Source organism: Lathyrus oleraceus, chromosome 7 (genome assembly GCF_024323335.1).
Source record: "Lathyrus oleraceus cultivar Zhongwan6 chromosome 7, CAAS_Psat_ZW6_1.0, whole genome shotgun sequence".
Classification (NCBI taxonomy): domain Eukaryota; kingdom Viridiplantae; phylum Streptophyta; class Magnoliopsida; order Fabales; family Fabaceae; genus Lathyrus; species Lathyrus oleraceus.
The window spans coordinates 295,580,824-295,596,931 of record NC_066585.1 but is presented as its reverse complement, the minus strand read 5'-3'; the positions used below and the strand labels follow the sequence as shown (position 1 = coordinate 295,596,931).

The following is a 16,108-nucleotide window of genomic DNA, read 5'->3' as shown; positions in this document are numbered from 1 at the left end:
AACTTGTGGCTTAAGAAATCCTAGTTTGAGTATCCTTTGGTCATTGAGATTGATCATTTTTGGCCATCCAATCACCCTACCACTCATTCAACATCATTTCATGTTCATTTTAATCAAAACCAACCATTTAAACATCCATCCAATCCATGTTACGAGTAGTTGGTCTATACTTGATTTTTCAACTTTCCATGACTTGATCCACCCACTAATTTGACCTTAAATCATTCCACAAGGTCCAAACTTCATTTCCCATCATGATATGATCACATGAACTCAAAACATCACAAAATTAGGTCATGTTGGTTGGTCACATTTTGGGAAGAATGGCCTATGGGAAGTTCCAAAGACCATAACTCTCTCATTTTTCAAGATTTTTAAATTCCACTTCAAGTCAAATGTCCTAAATAACTTCCTATCCAACTTTTTTTCAAGGTCCAAGACCTACTTCATTTATGAAGGGGTTCAATTTTTCTATTGGCAAAGCTGGTCCAACATGCCCACTATGCCCTAAACTCATGTCATGACCACTACTTTGACACATTGCCATTGTCATTTCCAAACCACAAACCCTTTTAACCTGGTTCTTTTTGTGTTCAATTAAGTTCATTACAAATAAAAAATGGCCCAAATTTGAAGCAAAATGCACGAGCCAATTTTATTTGGCCTTGGTCCAAAGTTGCTGACTTGCCATGATGCACAAGACAAATGCACATCAGTCAGAATTTCCAATTCAACACTCCAAGTTTTCAAAATCATTACTTCTTATCCCAATTCTCCACAAACACTTTGATAATGGATTGTGGAAGGTTTGGAGGTCAACTTGCACTTGGAAACATCTCCAAACAAAGAACCCAATGCCATGTGCAAAATTCAACTTTTGCCCAAAATGACAAAAAACAGATTTTGTAGCAGGGCTTCTCATTGCCCTTGGTTGTTCCAAAACCATGCTAGGGATCAGGACAAACTTTCCTGCAGTGAAAAGAACCATAAAAGGTAGCCATTTTATGTTCCCCAAGTTAACACCAACCATGTTTCAACTCCCATACCAATTCTGCTCAAACCCTTTAAAACTCCCTCTAAAACCATCCAGACACCTTCCCTATAAATAGGTGAAGGTGTCCCATTGCAAAGCTTCACTAAAAAGGGCCCAAACACCATCTGAATATTGGTACTGAACCACCATTAACAGAGCATCGAGTTTTCAATTCCAAAAATTTTCAACCCCAAACCACCACTTAGAAACACTCACAACACATCACTCAAGCTACCCAAACACTTAACCACCCTTCCCAAAGCCTCATTTGACTTGAGCCCAACCTTCGGAACACTCCCCTGAGAAACTTCTGATCAGGTAGTTTCACTCACCCCCCATCTCTGAAACAAGTTCCCAATCACTTCAAAATCACTCACTGAACATTTCCCTCAACATTGCACCTTTAATTACTTAGTTTTTAGAGTTTAATTTTTATTTTAGGTCAATTGTGTTCTTCAATATCGTTGTGAAAAACTCCCCACTCAGAGCCAATCAATGGCTCAGGAGTAGGGACAATGTTTTGTTATTGATCATACAACAAACCTTGATGCTTAAAACTGTTTTAAAACTCGTGTTTTTGAGTTTGGATTATGATTTGGTCGAAGTTGAAGACAACCGTCGGCGCATGTTTTGAATTCAAATCAAATTTTTATCATACTCTGATTGGATGAAACATGTGCCCATCCCATTTGTATATTGTTTTTATTATTTATTCGCTTCGCTCTGTTTTATATCACAACAGGGCCTTTGGCCTAGTAGGTGAGGGGGTAAATCCCCCCATGACCCCAAGGTCAGGGGTTCGACCCCAAAGTGTGCACCCTGACCATAATTTTTTACTTTGTGTTATTTTATTTGTTTATTTTCCATTTTTATTATCCTTTTGATTTTATTTTTTAACCCTTCCATTTTTATTATTTTGCAATTTTGTTGAACACAAACCCCCTTTATTTTTGCCTCTAGAGTTTAATGGTGACTTTCTTTATTTCATTTGGATTATTTTTAATAAAATTTTTAAGTCTTGAAGTTAAGGACTAATGAAAACCAATTAAGTCATGATTTGTTTGGATTAGGGTTGGTTAAAACTTTTCATACTTCAAAACTACCATTGGATGACCATGTGTTCATCCATGGTACTTTGAGGTATGGATAGGTTTCCCCTACTTCAAATAGCTTGATCATTTGACTTATGAATGAAGTCCTATTTTGTTAACAAGGTTTCATCTGATACATTTACATTTCTATTGTTTATGCTAACCTACTAACCTCTCTATACTCTTTTGTTTATCATATTGACTTGTTAACCTAACCCTACTAACATTATGTTATTTTCATTATCATTGTTATTATTCATTGTGTTTACTTTTATTTCATTTATATTCAAGTAATCATCATCATCATTATCATTGTGTATACTTCAATCATGCATGTTTATTGTCTCTACATTATTATTATCATACTCATAAAATCAACAAAAACATGATAAAAGTATAAGACCAAAAAAAAATCATGTCACTTAATCAACTTGGACTTAGAGGATTCCATTTAGGACCTTTGCTTGGAGCCTTTTCCATCACTATCTTGTGACACTTTGTTTCAAATTTTGGGTTTCATTTGTACTTACATACCTATTGTAAGAATGGTGTCATGGCACCATCTTAGGAGTACATGTTTGTAAGACCATTATCCTTTGTGTATCTTAGGTCACTTTTGCATACACAAGGTTCTCTTGGGCTACCTTACAATGAGACCCTTTATTTTCTAGTTGGTTACTTTGAATTCATGTTGCATAAGCCAAATTTCTTAATCAAATAAACAACCCATTGATCCAACGTCAAGTGGCTTTTTTTTAAATCAAATTCGAAACACTTAATAACTACGATTAGTATTGTGAGCCATGAGCCTTAAGTGGTGGATAATGATTGAGAATGGAGCATTCCTACCCTCACTCTAATTATTTTGGATTCAAGGTGCTTGGCTTGTTGTCTAGAATATTCAGCTCTACCCATAGACTTTAGTGCAATCTAATCCTAAACAAATCTTTTCATAAACCCTTATTCAAGGTAAAATTAACACAACCCATCAAACCTAACTTTTGTGCCTTAGGGCACCCATCCCTAAAACCCTTTTCTCAAAGGTAAGATCAATCAACACACAAACATTTTCTACTCCGAACTTCAGAGTTCTGATTCCTCATCCCCAAATGAGTGATACGTAGGCATAAGGGCCATAATCCTTGGCAAGATTTATAATAAAAAACCAAAATTCCTCTCTTTCACACACATTCTTTTGAAAATAAAACAATAATAGATAAATCCCCATGTACGTAAAACAACCCAAATGGTTCCCATGGAATACCATGGACGTGATGGGTGGTTATACATTCCTTTTGCGTAACCGACTCCCGAACCCTAATCTCAGTTGCAAGACCGATTCTTTATCCTTTCCCTAACGCTTCCCGTGCACTTATCTTTTTGAGGGTTTTATTGACTATTTCCCCCCGCCTTTCTAATAGAGGCACACAAATAAAATTCGGTGGCGACTCTTCTGATCTTTTCATTCAGTCCGTCCAGTTCACTCGCTACCCCCGAAACCCCAATGGCGATAATAGTTAGGTAATATTTTCCTCCCCATTGGAGTTGGGCATCCCCTTTCGATTGATCTTTTCCCCGATGAAGTCTTTCCTCGTTAAGTCATCCCCATTTGGGCTTTGGTTCGTTTGTTTTTAACTATGTATTAGTTTCTTTCCAATATAATAGTTAGCCCCGAGCCGAGTCGTCCCATATGGAACTTTGTTTGTCCCTAGTTAAGATTTTCCCCTTTGGAAACTATTATTCCCCTGTGGAGTTTCAGTCTCCTATTTTCCCCACAGAGATCTTTGTCTGCATTCATATCATATCATAAGATTTTTTTGTGGTATCTTAGGGCCAAAAATTAGGTTTTCTGTATTTAAGTCTCCTCAATATTGTTGAGACGAAGATCTCAATCTTCATATCTCCGAATTGAAGAAACTTAAATAGGGTCATATGTCATAACCTAATTTTTAATCCTAAGATCCCACATACTATTTGCATCCTTGCATAAAAACAAGATCCCATCTTGGTACTCTCCCTCCCATCTTGGGATTTGCCTTTTTGTAAGGATCATCAGGCACCTCTTTGTTAGTGTTTTACTTTTGTGTTTATATTTTCATTACTCATCTAACCACTAATCAAGATAACAAAAATATGTCTTGTTTCTTTAAGTTTATTGTGCAAGGTAGGGCTTTCCCATCAAGAGCATAAAACATGGCTTCTCAGCTAGGGTTTGTGTTAATTCCTCAAGTCAAAGTGTGTTCAACCATTGATTCTCAAGAAGCTTAATTCTCAAGCATGATCTCCAAGGTCCTCAAACATCTTTCAATGTCATTTTAATCAATAGCACGTCAAGGTTTTGTTGCTTGTTTCTCAAGAAAAGTCAAAGGTTCATGTGTTTATTTCCATGACTTCTTCAACAAGTTACCTCAACTTTGAGAAATTAAATCAAGATAAATTCAAGGACACCTTATTTATAACTCATATGATCATCCATGTTCCTTGAAATGCAAGGAAAGTTCAAGTGCACAAGTTTATTCCAAGAGGTTTGACCAAAAAGTCAACATTTGAAGTCAAAGTTCCAAGGATCACAAATCCTTCAATTCTAAACATTTTTTAGTGCTTCTTTTTGAATATAACTCTTATTAACATCCTATAAAACTTCTTCTTTCATGACAAGAGCCAATTATGCTTTGAGTATCATCAAACATTTAGAGACATTATAGGTCATTTGTGGACTTAGTGAAATTTGACCTATTTTCAAGTCACTTTTTCTCAATTTTCAAGGTTTATAACTTCTTCAATTTTCAACATTTGAGGATGATTATTTTTGCACAATATCATTTGTGATTCCCTCTACAAGTTTTCTTCAAGGGTCAAGATTAAAGTATGCTTGGAAGGCAAGGTAATTCATTGAGACATTACAGGTCATTTTCAGCCATTTGGGACTTAGATTTTTCTAAGTTATATAACCAGTTTTTCAGGCCAACTTCAACATGACATAACTTTGTGATCAAGCATCCAAATGCAACCTATCTTAGCATATTTTCATCTTTGTTATGATGTCAACACATTGCAAAAAGAATGGGATTAAAAAGCCTCTAGAGAAGATGCCCCGTTGAGTTGAACAATGTAACTTGGAACTGAAGAAATCACCATTGCCCGGAATTTGAACTTCACTAATCTCAATACCAAGCCAAATTAGCACACGTTTTGGACCTAAACATATTTAACCAAGTCTCTAGAAGTTAATTTACCCTTGAAACGCATCATTTGGCTGAGTTTTGATGGATTGCAAGTCATACTTTTCTCACTTCATGATCAAATTTGTTTTGCACGAATTAAGCTTGATTCCACATGTATTTGGATTCAAACATATTCCCTATAAATAGAGGAAGCTACTGCATTCATTTCCAAGCTTTTGAGAGCCAAAAGACCCCTGCTTTAATCTGAAATTTTCTAGAAAAATTCAACTATCGTGTTTTGAATTTTAGTTTGTTTCAATCCAATTTCTTGATTCTATTATCATCTTCGGCCTCCTTTGAAGCTTTTGCAACAATTCCCAAGCTCTGAGACCTCCTGATCGGAAAAATAGCAAGTGTACTATTTTTCCTGTATAGTAATAATGGGGAAAGTTCCCCGAATGTTGATCTCAAGGACTGCTCGCAAATATTGAGTTACAATTGTTGTTCAATTAAACAAAAACTTGTGTTGGGGTTTATGATTAAAATTTCTAAAAATAATTACAACTAAAATAAATAATGTTGTAAAAGGGTTTTCAAGGTAAAGGAACATTCCAGGGAAGGTGTATAATTTGTCCCTATAACAACTCTGAATCACTATTGCATCAACAAATATCAATTAATTACTATCAGTTCTCAAGGGCATTTTCTCCCAAGGCCTTGGTGAGAAAACCTTTAATCATTCATCCCTAATCTCTATGTCCATAGAAGATTATCGGTGAAATTAAGCCTTAATATATCGAGAATAATCTGGTTCATATAGGGTATCCCTAGTCCTAGGTGATATTTACTGCAGAATAATCTTATAAAAGCATTATGAATGGCGGTCCAACCTAATTGATAATCATAATATCAATTGTCCCGAAAGAGAAAGCATTAAACACATCAAAAGATTACGATAATTCTGAAAAATAATATTGTCATTGCAAATCTAAACTCAAAGTCATTACATATTCTAATCAGGGACACCCCCTAGCATTGAGGGGTTTAGCTATTCATAATATTCAAGAAAATCAAAATATAAAACAGAGACATTACAAGTATTCATATGAACTTTGATCTTCAATTGCTTTCGCTCATGAAAGATCATGTTTCTCCCAAAACCTTGATTTCTCCAATTCTGAATTATCTCAATTCTTCTTCTATCAAAAAGGTCCTTCATTGCTTGTAAAAACTCTCCTAAATAGTGAAAATCCATTGCACTGGTTGGAAATCCCCAAAACACCCTTTCAGCTTAATACTTGATAAAAAGACAAAAGAGCAAAAAGAATCAACGCCTGAGCCAACACGGTCGTGTCAGCTGACACAGGTGGCCACCATTGATTTTCCAATTCTTTTCCAAGCTCAAGCAACCTGACACGGTTGTGTCAGCTGACACGGGTGGCCGTGTTGCACCACTGATATTCCATTTTCTTGAATTCTTGTAAGGATATCATCCTGCCATGGCCCGTGTCAGGTGACACAGGTATCGTGGAAGGCCTCATATTGCTTGGCCATTTCCTTCCCGAAACACCAGATTTCTCCACCACTTTCGCACCGAGTCTTTTGGGTCTTCTACTTGGACCTGAAACACAGAAAATGCATACACCCAAAGCGTAAAATGCGACAAAAATAGAAATGACACCAAATAATGATGAAATAGTAAAATAAGCTATCAGTGAAAGAGATAGACTCAACAAAACATTAATTAAAACAAAGTAATACAAATTATTTGGATTCTCTTCGAATAAGTGACAAAATACATAACATAAATGGTGACTGATCACAACCTAAAACTTATCTCATTGTTTGTCCTTGAGCCATTTATGTCACCCCCCAAAATAGTTTAAGAATCAACTTTTACCAAAATACTGCTGAGATCTTTCACAACTTACTCATATTTCTTCTTTCAGGGTCCCCAACTTTCCGTAATTATTTGTTCTGCCACACTTCCACATAGGAGTACTACTTCACTTGTCAGCTTATTTCACACACTTGCCTAGACTCTCGGGACTATAGTGTTTGCACTAATGATTTCATAGTATGCAACACTGACTCGTAAGCTTGAATAAATTCTCCTTTCATCTCACCTGCACAATACACACACTTTCGAGGTCTCTCAGGTTATAGTGGGGCTTGGGTTAAAGGTGGAATATGAAAGGGGTAGAAATGGTTTTTGGGTTCAGAGTCAATGTCATTATTCTTTTCAATGTGTTTGTTCTAACATATAGTGTACATTTCTTTTTCTTTTTTAGTTCCGTTACTCAGCTCTTTTTGTCTTTGGTTTTATACCCAATTGAGTGTTCCTCATTCGGTGAGTGCTTTTCTTCGTTCCATCAAATTTCTCTTTTCTTTTCTCTTTCTTTTGTTTCCTTTTTTTATCGATGGTCTCTTTTTTTCGCACTCACCTTACTTTCAGTTTCTTATGGGGTTACCCCAAACTTAGAATTGAACACAACTTAAAGAACATAACACTTTCTCTGAACAGGGTAAGGAAGTGTTTGGGCCGCGGGTTACATTCATGTGGTGATATGTATAAACAAAGGGATATAGGCTCAAATTGGGTGAATGAAGGGTAATAGTTAATAAGGTTGTCTTGAAAGGCTCAGGGTTAAAAGAAAAAAACTTGCCTCAGCGTGTATACTAATGTAGTGAAATTTGAAGAGAACTTACGCAAACTATGAGTGATAGAGACATACCTGAATTATCTCTCATGATGAATATTGTGTTTGGCTTTTAATTCTCACAATGTTTAATAAAGCTAACAATTTCCGTAATACCTCTAATATGGTGTAACTTCCCTCTTAAGTTGGGATGTATAGGGTCCCTCTGTTGGTCGAGCTCAAGAAAGTTGCGTCCGATCATCTACAATAATATCACCATTTTCGAGGGTAATTCCCTAGAAGTAATCAATCATCTATTATTACTAACCTTCGTCACTTATTCAAACACTAGACTCCAGCAACTGTGTGTTACTTGACAACACTTGTTGGTATCAATTTTGGTAAAACTTAGAATTATCACAAGATGTCACGCGTGTTATCTTGACATGTGATATCAGCTTCCTGCAGGATGTTTAAATATGGTTGTGCAGGATTTAGTCAAGATGTCAGAATCGATGTTAAGACATGTGCACATAGAACATTCAGTCTGAATGTTATGTGTTTTGTTGTTGCGCTTTTCATGCAAATATTTGTGTGCTTTTGTGGAGATTGCATGCGCTATTCAAGGAGTAATTATATTTAAAACCAGAATGTTCTATTTTACAAAAAGGAATGATTAGCTGTTGTATCTTAGGAGATACGCAAGTAAAATAGAATTAGGGTTTCATGCTGCCCAGGCCCATTCAAAAAGCTTCTATTTAAAGGCCATGTAAAACCTGTTTTAGACACACAAGAAATGAACGATAAAGTTTTTAGGGTTTTAGTCTTGTGTGATCTTGTGTATTGTGAGCCATTCATTCATCTTATTGATGTATGAATTGGACTGACTTTTGTGTTGTAATTTGTCCACTCTAAGCTTTGAAGTACGAGTGTATTTGTTTACTTGGTTGAAGCTTTTAAGCAAGATCAAGTATGTGTCCTTGAAGTGTGTCTTCTTTCTTTTTGTATTGGTTATTATATCACTGTTGTGATTGAGGGGGAGTGAGTAGGGTCTCATATCTAAGAGTTCTTAGATAGAAGTCAAACGGGTAGGGATTAGGTGAAAAGACTGTAACTTGAAGTTGTTTACTGAGAGTCTTTGAACTAATTCTGTTTAGTGGATTTCCTTCCTGGCTTGGTAGCCCCCAGACGTAGGTGAGTTTGCACTGGAATGGGTTAATAATTGCTTATATCGCTTGTTCAATTGTTTCTCTATTTTTATCCTATTTATATTGCACTTGTTGTTTAGATATTAGTGTCGTGACATTACCTTCGACATCTCATATCTGATACCAGAATTTTAATTGGTATCAGAGCAGGTATCCTGCTCTGGTTCTGGGTGAGATCTTGGGACGTTACTTTCTGGTACTATGGATAGAGCCGGAGGATCTGTACATAAACCACCAATTATGGATGGATCTAACTATGACTACTGGAAACCTCGAATGGTAGCCTTCTTGAAATATTTGGATAATAAGGCTTGGAAGGCTGTTCTAACAGGCTGGGAACATCCCTTCACTACGAAGGAAGGAGAAGTTACAACTGATAAGAAGCCTGAGGAAGAATGGACCAAGGAGGAGGATGAACTAGCTCTTGGAAACTCTAAAGCATTGAATGCTATATTCAATGGGGTTGATAAGAACATCTTCAGACTGGTGAACAACTGTGACGTGGCTAAAGATGCTTGGAATATTCTCAAAACCACTCATGAAGGTACCTCTAGAGTGAAGATGTCTAGATTACAGCTGCTTACTACTAAGTTTGAGAATTTGAGGATGAAAGAAGATGAAATTATTCATGACTTCCATGTGAATATCCTTGAAATTGCTAATGCCTCAGGAGCCCTGGGTAAGAAGATATCAGATGAAAAGCTTGTGAGGAAAATTCTCAGATCTCTTCCCAAGAGATTTGCCATGAAAGTGACAACCATAGAAGAATCTCAAGATATTTGCAAGATGAGAGTGGATGAGCTAATTGGATCCCTCCAAACATTCGAGTTGGGAATGAGTGATGGATCTGAAAAGAAAGTCAAAAGCATAGCCTTTATGTCCAACACTGAAGATAAAGAGGAAGAAAGTAGTTAGGATACTGATGAAGGTCTGGCAAATGATTTAGAATTACTTGGGAGACAATTCAACAAAATCCTGAAGAGGATGGATGTGAGGTCAAAGCCTAATGTCAAGAACAACTCATTTGACATCAATAGGCCAAATGATGCTGGAAGAAGAACAAAATTTGAAGAAAAATCCAAACAGGGCAAAGGAATTCAGTGCCATGAATATGAAGGGTATGGACACATTAGAGCTGAATGTGGGACCTACCTCAAGAAACAGAAGAAGAGTCTTGCTGCTACTTGGTCTGATGATAATCCTGAAAGTGAAACAGAAGGAGAGTCTGCCAATCTTGTGACTGCCTTGACTAGGAGATGGGATTTTGATGAAGACTCCAGTGATGATGAATTAACCTTTGATGAATTAGCTACTTCTTACAGGAAGTTGTGTTTCAGAAGTGAATAAGTGTGTCAACAAGTGGAGAATCAGAAGAAACTGATAACCCAACTAGAGGATGAGAAGACATAACACTTAGAAACCATTTCTAAGTTGAAGATTGAAGTTGTGTTCCTAAATTCCAAACTGGATGAGATGACAAAGTATGTCAGAATGTTAAATAGTGGATCTAACACTTTAGACAAAATCCTCCAGGCTGGAAAGATGGCAGGAGACATGACTGGCCTTGGGTTCAATGAATCCTCTCCTGACTATAGTCCCACTGGTAGCAAACCAAAGATGTCACATCAGGTGTCTCAACATCACAAGGAAAGACAACATAAAGGAAAACGCCAAAGATGGAGATGTCATTACTGTGGGAAATTTGGTCACATAAAACCATTCTGCTTTAGGCTGTATGGTTATCCTAGTCCTACTCATCAACCTAGACCCAAACAACACATCCCTGCTAACAGAAAATAGTGTGTTCCTAGGGCTAGTGCTACTAACTTGATAGCTCACACTTCCTTTAGAGTCTCAACCAAAGAAGATTGGTACTTTGACAGTGGATGCTCCAGACACATGACTGGAAACAAAAACCTGCTGGTTGACCTTCAATCTCATGTCACCAGCTATGTAACTTTTTGTGATGGAGCAAAGGGTGAAATAAAGGGGATTGGAAAGTTGAATTGCCCTGGAGTTCATAACCTCGATAATGTGCTACTTGTTAAAGGATTGACTACAAACCTGATCAGCATCAGTCAACTATGTGATCAAGGTCTAAATGTGAACTTCTCAAAAACTGAATGCTTGATTACTAATGCAAAAAATAAGATGATCATGAGAGGAGTCAGATCTAAGGACAACTGCTATATGTGGATTTCTCAAGAAACTAGTTATTCATCAATATGTGCTCTAGCTAAAGAAGAAGAAGTGAAACTATGGCATCGAAAACTGAGTCATCTACATGTTAAAGGAATGAAGAGGATCATATTTGTTGAAGCTGTCAGAGGAATCCCAAACTTAAAGATTGAAGAAGGAAGAGTTTGTGGTGAATGTCAGATTGGAAAGCAAACAAAGATGTCAGATCAGAAGATCAAACATGACACCACATCTAAAGTGCTGGAACTTCTCCACATGGACTTAATGGGACCTATGCAGGTGGAAAGTCTTGGTGGGAAAAGGTATGCTGATGTTGTGGTGGACGACTTCTCCAGATATACCTGGGTGAATTTTATAAGGGAAAAATCTGATGTGTTTGATGTGTTCAAAGATCTTTGGCAAAGACTTCAAAGAGAAAGAGAGAGTCATGTTATCAGAATCAGAAGTGATCATGGGAAAGAATTTGAGAACAGTAAATTTGCTGAATTCTGTTCATCTGAAGGGATTGGTCATGAGTTTTCTTCTCCCATTACCCCTCAACAAAATGGTGTGGTGGAAAGGAAAAACTGAACTCTCCAAGAATCTGCTAGAGCTATGATTCATGCTAAGAAGTTGCCTTACCACTTCTGGGCCGAAGCTATGAACACGGCCTGCTATGTTCACAACAGAGTAACCTTGAGAAAAGGGACCTCAAGCACTTTATATGAAGTCTGGAAGGGAAGAAGACCTACTGTCAAATACTTTAATGTGTTTGGTAGTAAATGCTATATCCTGGCTGATCGTGAACAAAGAAGGAAAATGGACCCCAAGAGTGATGAAGGAATATTTTTGGGCTACTCAACAAACAGCAGAGCCTTTAGAGTTTTTAATTCTAGAACAAAAGTTATGATGAAATCTATCAATGTTGTTGTTGATGATCAAGAGACTGATGTCACAGACGATGTTGAAACATTTCTGAATGATGCCCCAGCTAAACTCCTGGACAAAAGTAGTAAGAGTGAGTCCACTCAAGCTGAACCTGAAGCTGATCAAGTAAATAAGGGACCCTCTATCAGAATTCAGAAGGATCGTCTTAAATATCTCATTATAGAAGACCCAAATAAAGGGGTCACCACTAGATCAAGGGAAGTGATATCACATGCCAGTTTTGTGTCCAAGATGGAGCCTAAGAATGTTAAAGAAGCCTTAACTGATGAATTCTGGATCAATTCCATGCAGGAAGAGTTAGGCCAATTCAAGAGAAATGAAGTATGGAAATTGGTTCCAAGACCTGAAGGAATAAATGTTATTGGAACAAAGTGGGTTTACAAGAATAAATCTGATGAAAAAGGTGTAGTTACTAAAAATAAAGCAAGATTAGTAGCACAAGGATACACTCAAGTTGAAGGAGTTGACTTTGATGAAACATTTTCCCCTGTAGCTCTCCTAGAGTCCATTAGATTGTTGCTAGGAGTGACATGTATAATGAAGTTTAAACTGTTCCAAATGGATGTGAAAAGTGCCTTCTTAAATGGCTACTTGAATGAGGAAGTATATGTTGAACAACCTAAGGGATTCACAAACCCAAATCTTCCAAAGCATGTGTATAAGTTGAGGAAAGCTCTCTATGGGTTGAAACAAGCTCCTAGAGCTTGGTATGAGAGACTCGCAGTGTTTCTCATTGACAATGGATACAGAAAGGGAGGCATTGATAAGACTTTATTTGTCAAAGATGAAGGAGGAAAGCTCATGGTGGCTCAGATCTATGTGGATATATTGTGTTTGGTGGGATGTCAAGTAAGATGGTTCAACATTTTGTTGAGCAAATGCAGTCTGAATTTGAAATGAGCCTTGTTGGAGAACTAACCTATTTTCTTGGCCTGCAAGTCAAGCAGATGGAAGATTCTATCTTTCTATCTTAAAGTAAATATGCCAAGAATATTGTTAAGAAGATTGGCATGGAGAATGAAAGCCACAAGAGGACACCTACTCCTACTCATCTGAAATTGTCTAAAGATGAAAGTGGTGTTAGTGTGGATCAAAGTCTCTACAGAAGCATGATAGGGAGTCTGATATATCTTACAGCAAGCAGACCTAACATTGCTTTTGCTGTAGGTGTTTGTGCCAGATATAAAGCTGAACCAAAGGTGATCCATATAAACCAAGTGAAAAGAATTCGGAAAGATGTCAATGGCACTTGTGACTATGGGATGCTATACACTCATGGATCTAAATCTGTGCTATCTGGATATTGTGATGCTGACTGGGCTGGAAGTGCTGATGATAGGAAAAGCACATCAGGAGGATGCTTCTTCTTGGGGAATAATTTAATATCATGGTTTAGTAAGAAGCAAAATTGTGTGTCTTTGTCTACTGTTGAAGCTGAATACATAGCAGCTGGAAGTAGTTGCTCTCAACTGGTGTGGATGAAACAAATGTTGACTGAATACAATGTCACACAAGATGTCATGACATTGTACTGTGACAACCCGAGTGCTATAAACATCTCAAAGAATCCTATTCAGCACAGCAGGACAAAACATATTCATATCCGTCATCATTTTATTAGAGAACTCGTGGAGGATAAGATTGTGGCCTTAGAGCATGTTGCTATTGAGATGCAGTTAGCTGATATTTTTACAAAGACCTTGGATGCAAATCAGTTTGAAGTCCTGAGAGGAAAATCAGGGCTTTGCATTTATGAAGACTTGTAGCAATTAATATGGAGTGGGAAAAGTAAGCAAAGTAATGTCTATGTGGCTAAAATAAAATCATCATCTAGTGTTGGAAATACCATCTATTACTTCCTCACACGCTACCCCCACAACCTCACTACCTACTCCAACTCTTCCATCTTCTTGCTCCTTCCTCACACACCTCTGCTAGGGCAACTGCATTTTTTTCACAAAAACTCCAAAATGTCACAACATCAAAATACTCCTGCTACTAAGTCTACTCAAAAGGTTAGAGTTCCTTCCATGGACATTCCAGATGATGAGATTCTGGATGTGGTTCCTCTATCTATTATTCCCTGCGAGGCCCTTGATTTGAACCATCCCATGGATGCCTCAGCTTCTACATGCCCCAAACAAGGTGACATCTCTAGTATCTCTTCTGGCTCAACTCCTGCCACTAACTCTAAGGAAGATATACACCACACTGATCGTGTCATAAGAAACCTAGTCACTAGAATCCTTAATGAAGGACATTCTGTGAAGGGAGTCTCTACTCCCCTGTCTAAAATGTACCCCTCTCCTGAGGTTGAACAACATAGTGAGAAGAATGACGATTCCTCCAGTTCTGAGAAGGACATGGCTTCTGAAGGTTTATGCTCTATAGGGCAAATTGTGTCTGGTAAAGGAAAATTTGTGGCATCTAAAACTGCCAATGCTTCCCACACCGAGAAGCATGATGATGCAAACGATGTAATTGACCTAGAGGATGATAGGTCTGATGATCAAGAGGATAGCTTACTTCATCACTTAAAGCCAAGTGTGGCTAAACGTATGAAGACTCGAAAAGGAAGATCTGTGGATGAACTTATGTCAGCTAGAAAAACTAATAAGACTGTTGGTATTGGTTCCTCCAAATCTTGGAGCAAGGTTGAAGTGAAGAAGAGGAAGGTTAGAGAAGATTTTGAACCTAAAGAGGATGTTGAGGAAGATGTCCCTGACATCTCTCCTATGAAGAAAACCACTGTGAGGAAGTCTCCTGTGAAAGTTGCTGTTGTGCATTTGGATAACATCTCTTTCCATCTTGAGGATGGAGCTGCCAAATGGAAATTTATGATTCAAAGAAGGGTGGCTGTGGAAAGGGAGTTAGGAAAGGATGCTGTTGAAATAAAGGAGGTCATGGACCTGATAAAGGCTGCTGGGTTATTGAAGACTGTGGTTGGGTTCTCTCAGTGCTATGAGGGTTTATTTAAGGAATTCATTGTCAACATTCTTGAGGATATTGCTGATAAGAACAACAAGGAATTTTGCAAAGTGTTTGTGAGAGGTAAGTGTATCATATTCTCTCCCACTGTTATTAATAATTTTCTGGGAAGAAAAGCTGAGGGTGCAGGTGAATTGGAAGCTACAGACAATGAGGTATGTAGAGAAATTATAGCTAGGCAGGTGAAAAGGCGGCCTGTTAAAAAGCATTTTCCTACTGGGAAGTTGACTGTCAAGTATGCTATATTGCATAAAAATAAGAGCTGCAAATTGGGTGCCTACCAACCATATTTCCACAATTGCTAATACCCTTGGAAGGTTTATCTTTGCTGTTGGAACAAAAATGAATTTTGACTATGGTAGATTTATGTTTGAACAAATCATCAAGCATGCATCTACTAATGCAGTTAAGCTGCCTATTGCCTTTCCCTCTATGATTTGTGGGATTATCTTGAATCAACACCCTGGTATTCTGAGTTCTAATGATTTATGTAACACCCCGATAAAAATAAGATAATTATTTAATTTAAGTTAATATTATATTTATTAATTTAATTAAATAATTTGGAATATTATTGGATTATTATTATTATTATTATTGGATTTAGTATTGGAATATATATAAGTTGGAAATAAGGAAAAAGAGTTCCATTTTGGTAAAAAGAGTTTTCACGTGAAAACAGAGAAGCGGCTCAAAAAGAGGAAAAGGGCAAAGAGGCAGAGCAAGAGGAAGAAGGTTGGAGAAGAGAAGAGCTTGAGGCTAAAGGATTGCCGGATTAACTCAGGTAAGGGGGGTTTATCTTCGATTAATGGGTATTATGGGATAACATGTAGTGGGTAGTGATAGACCATTGATTTGA

At 37.3% G+C, this 16,108-nt stretch overlaps 1 protein-coding gene across 1 annotated transcript; it reads left to right on the top strand.

Moving 5' to 3' along the window:
- The first annotated feature begins 14,555 nt into the window (after positions 1–14,555).
- LOC127103506 (uncharacterized) lies at positions 14,556–15,554 on the top strand. Its single transcript, XM_051040759.1, has 2 exons — positions 14,556–14,738; positions 14,826–15,554. The coding sequence occupies exons 1-2, from the start codon at positions 14,556–14,558 to the stop codon at positions 15,552–15,554; spliced, it is 912 nt and encodes a 303-aa protein (XP_050896716.1).
- Positions 15,555–16,108: the final 554 nt, after the last annotated feature.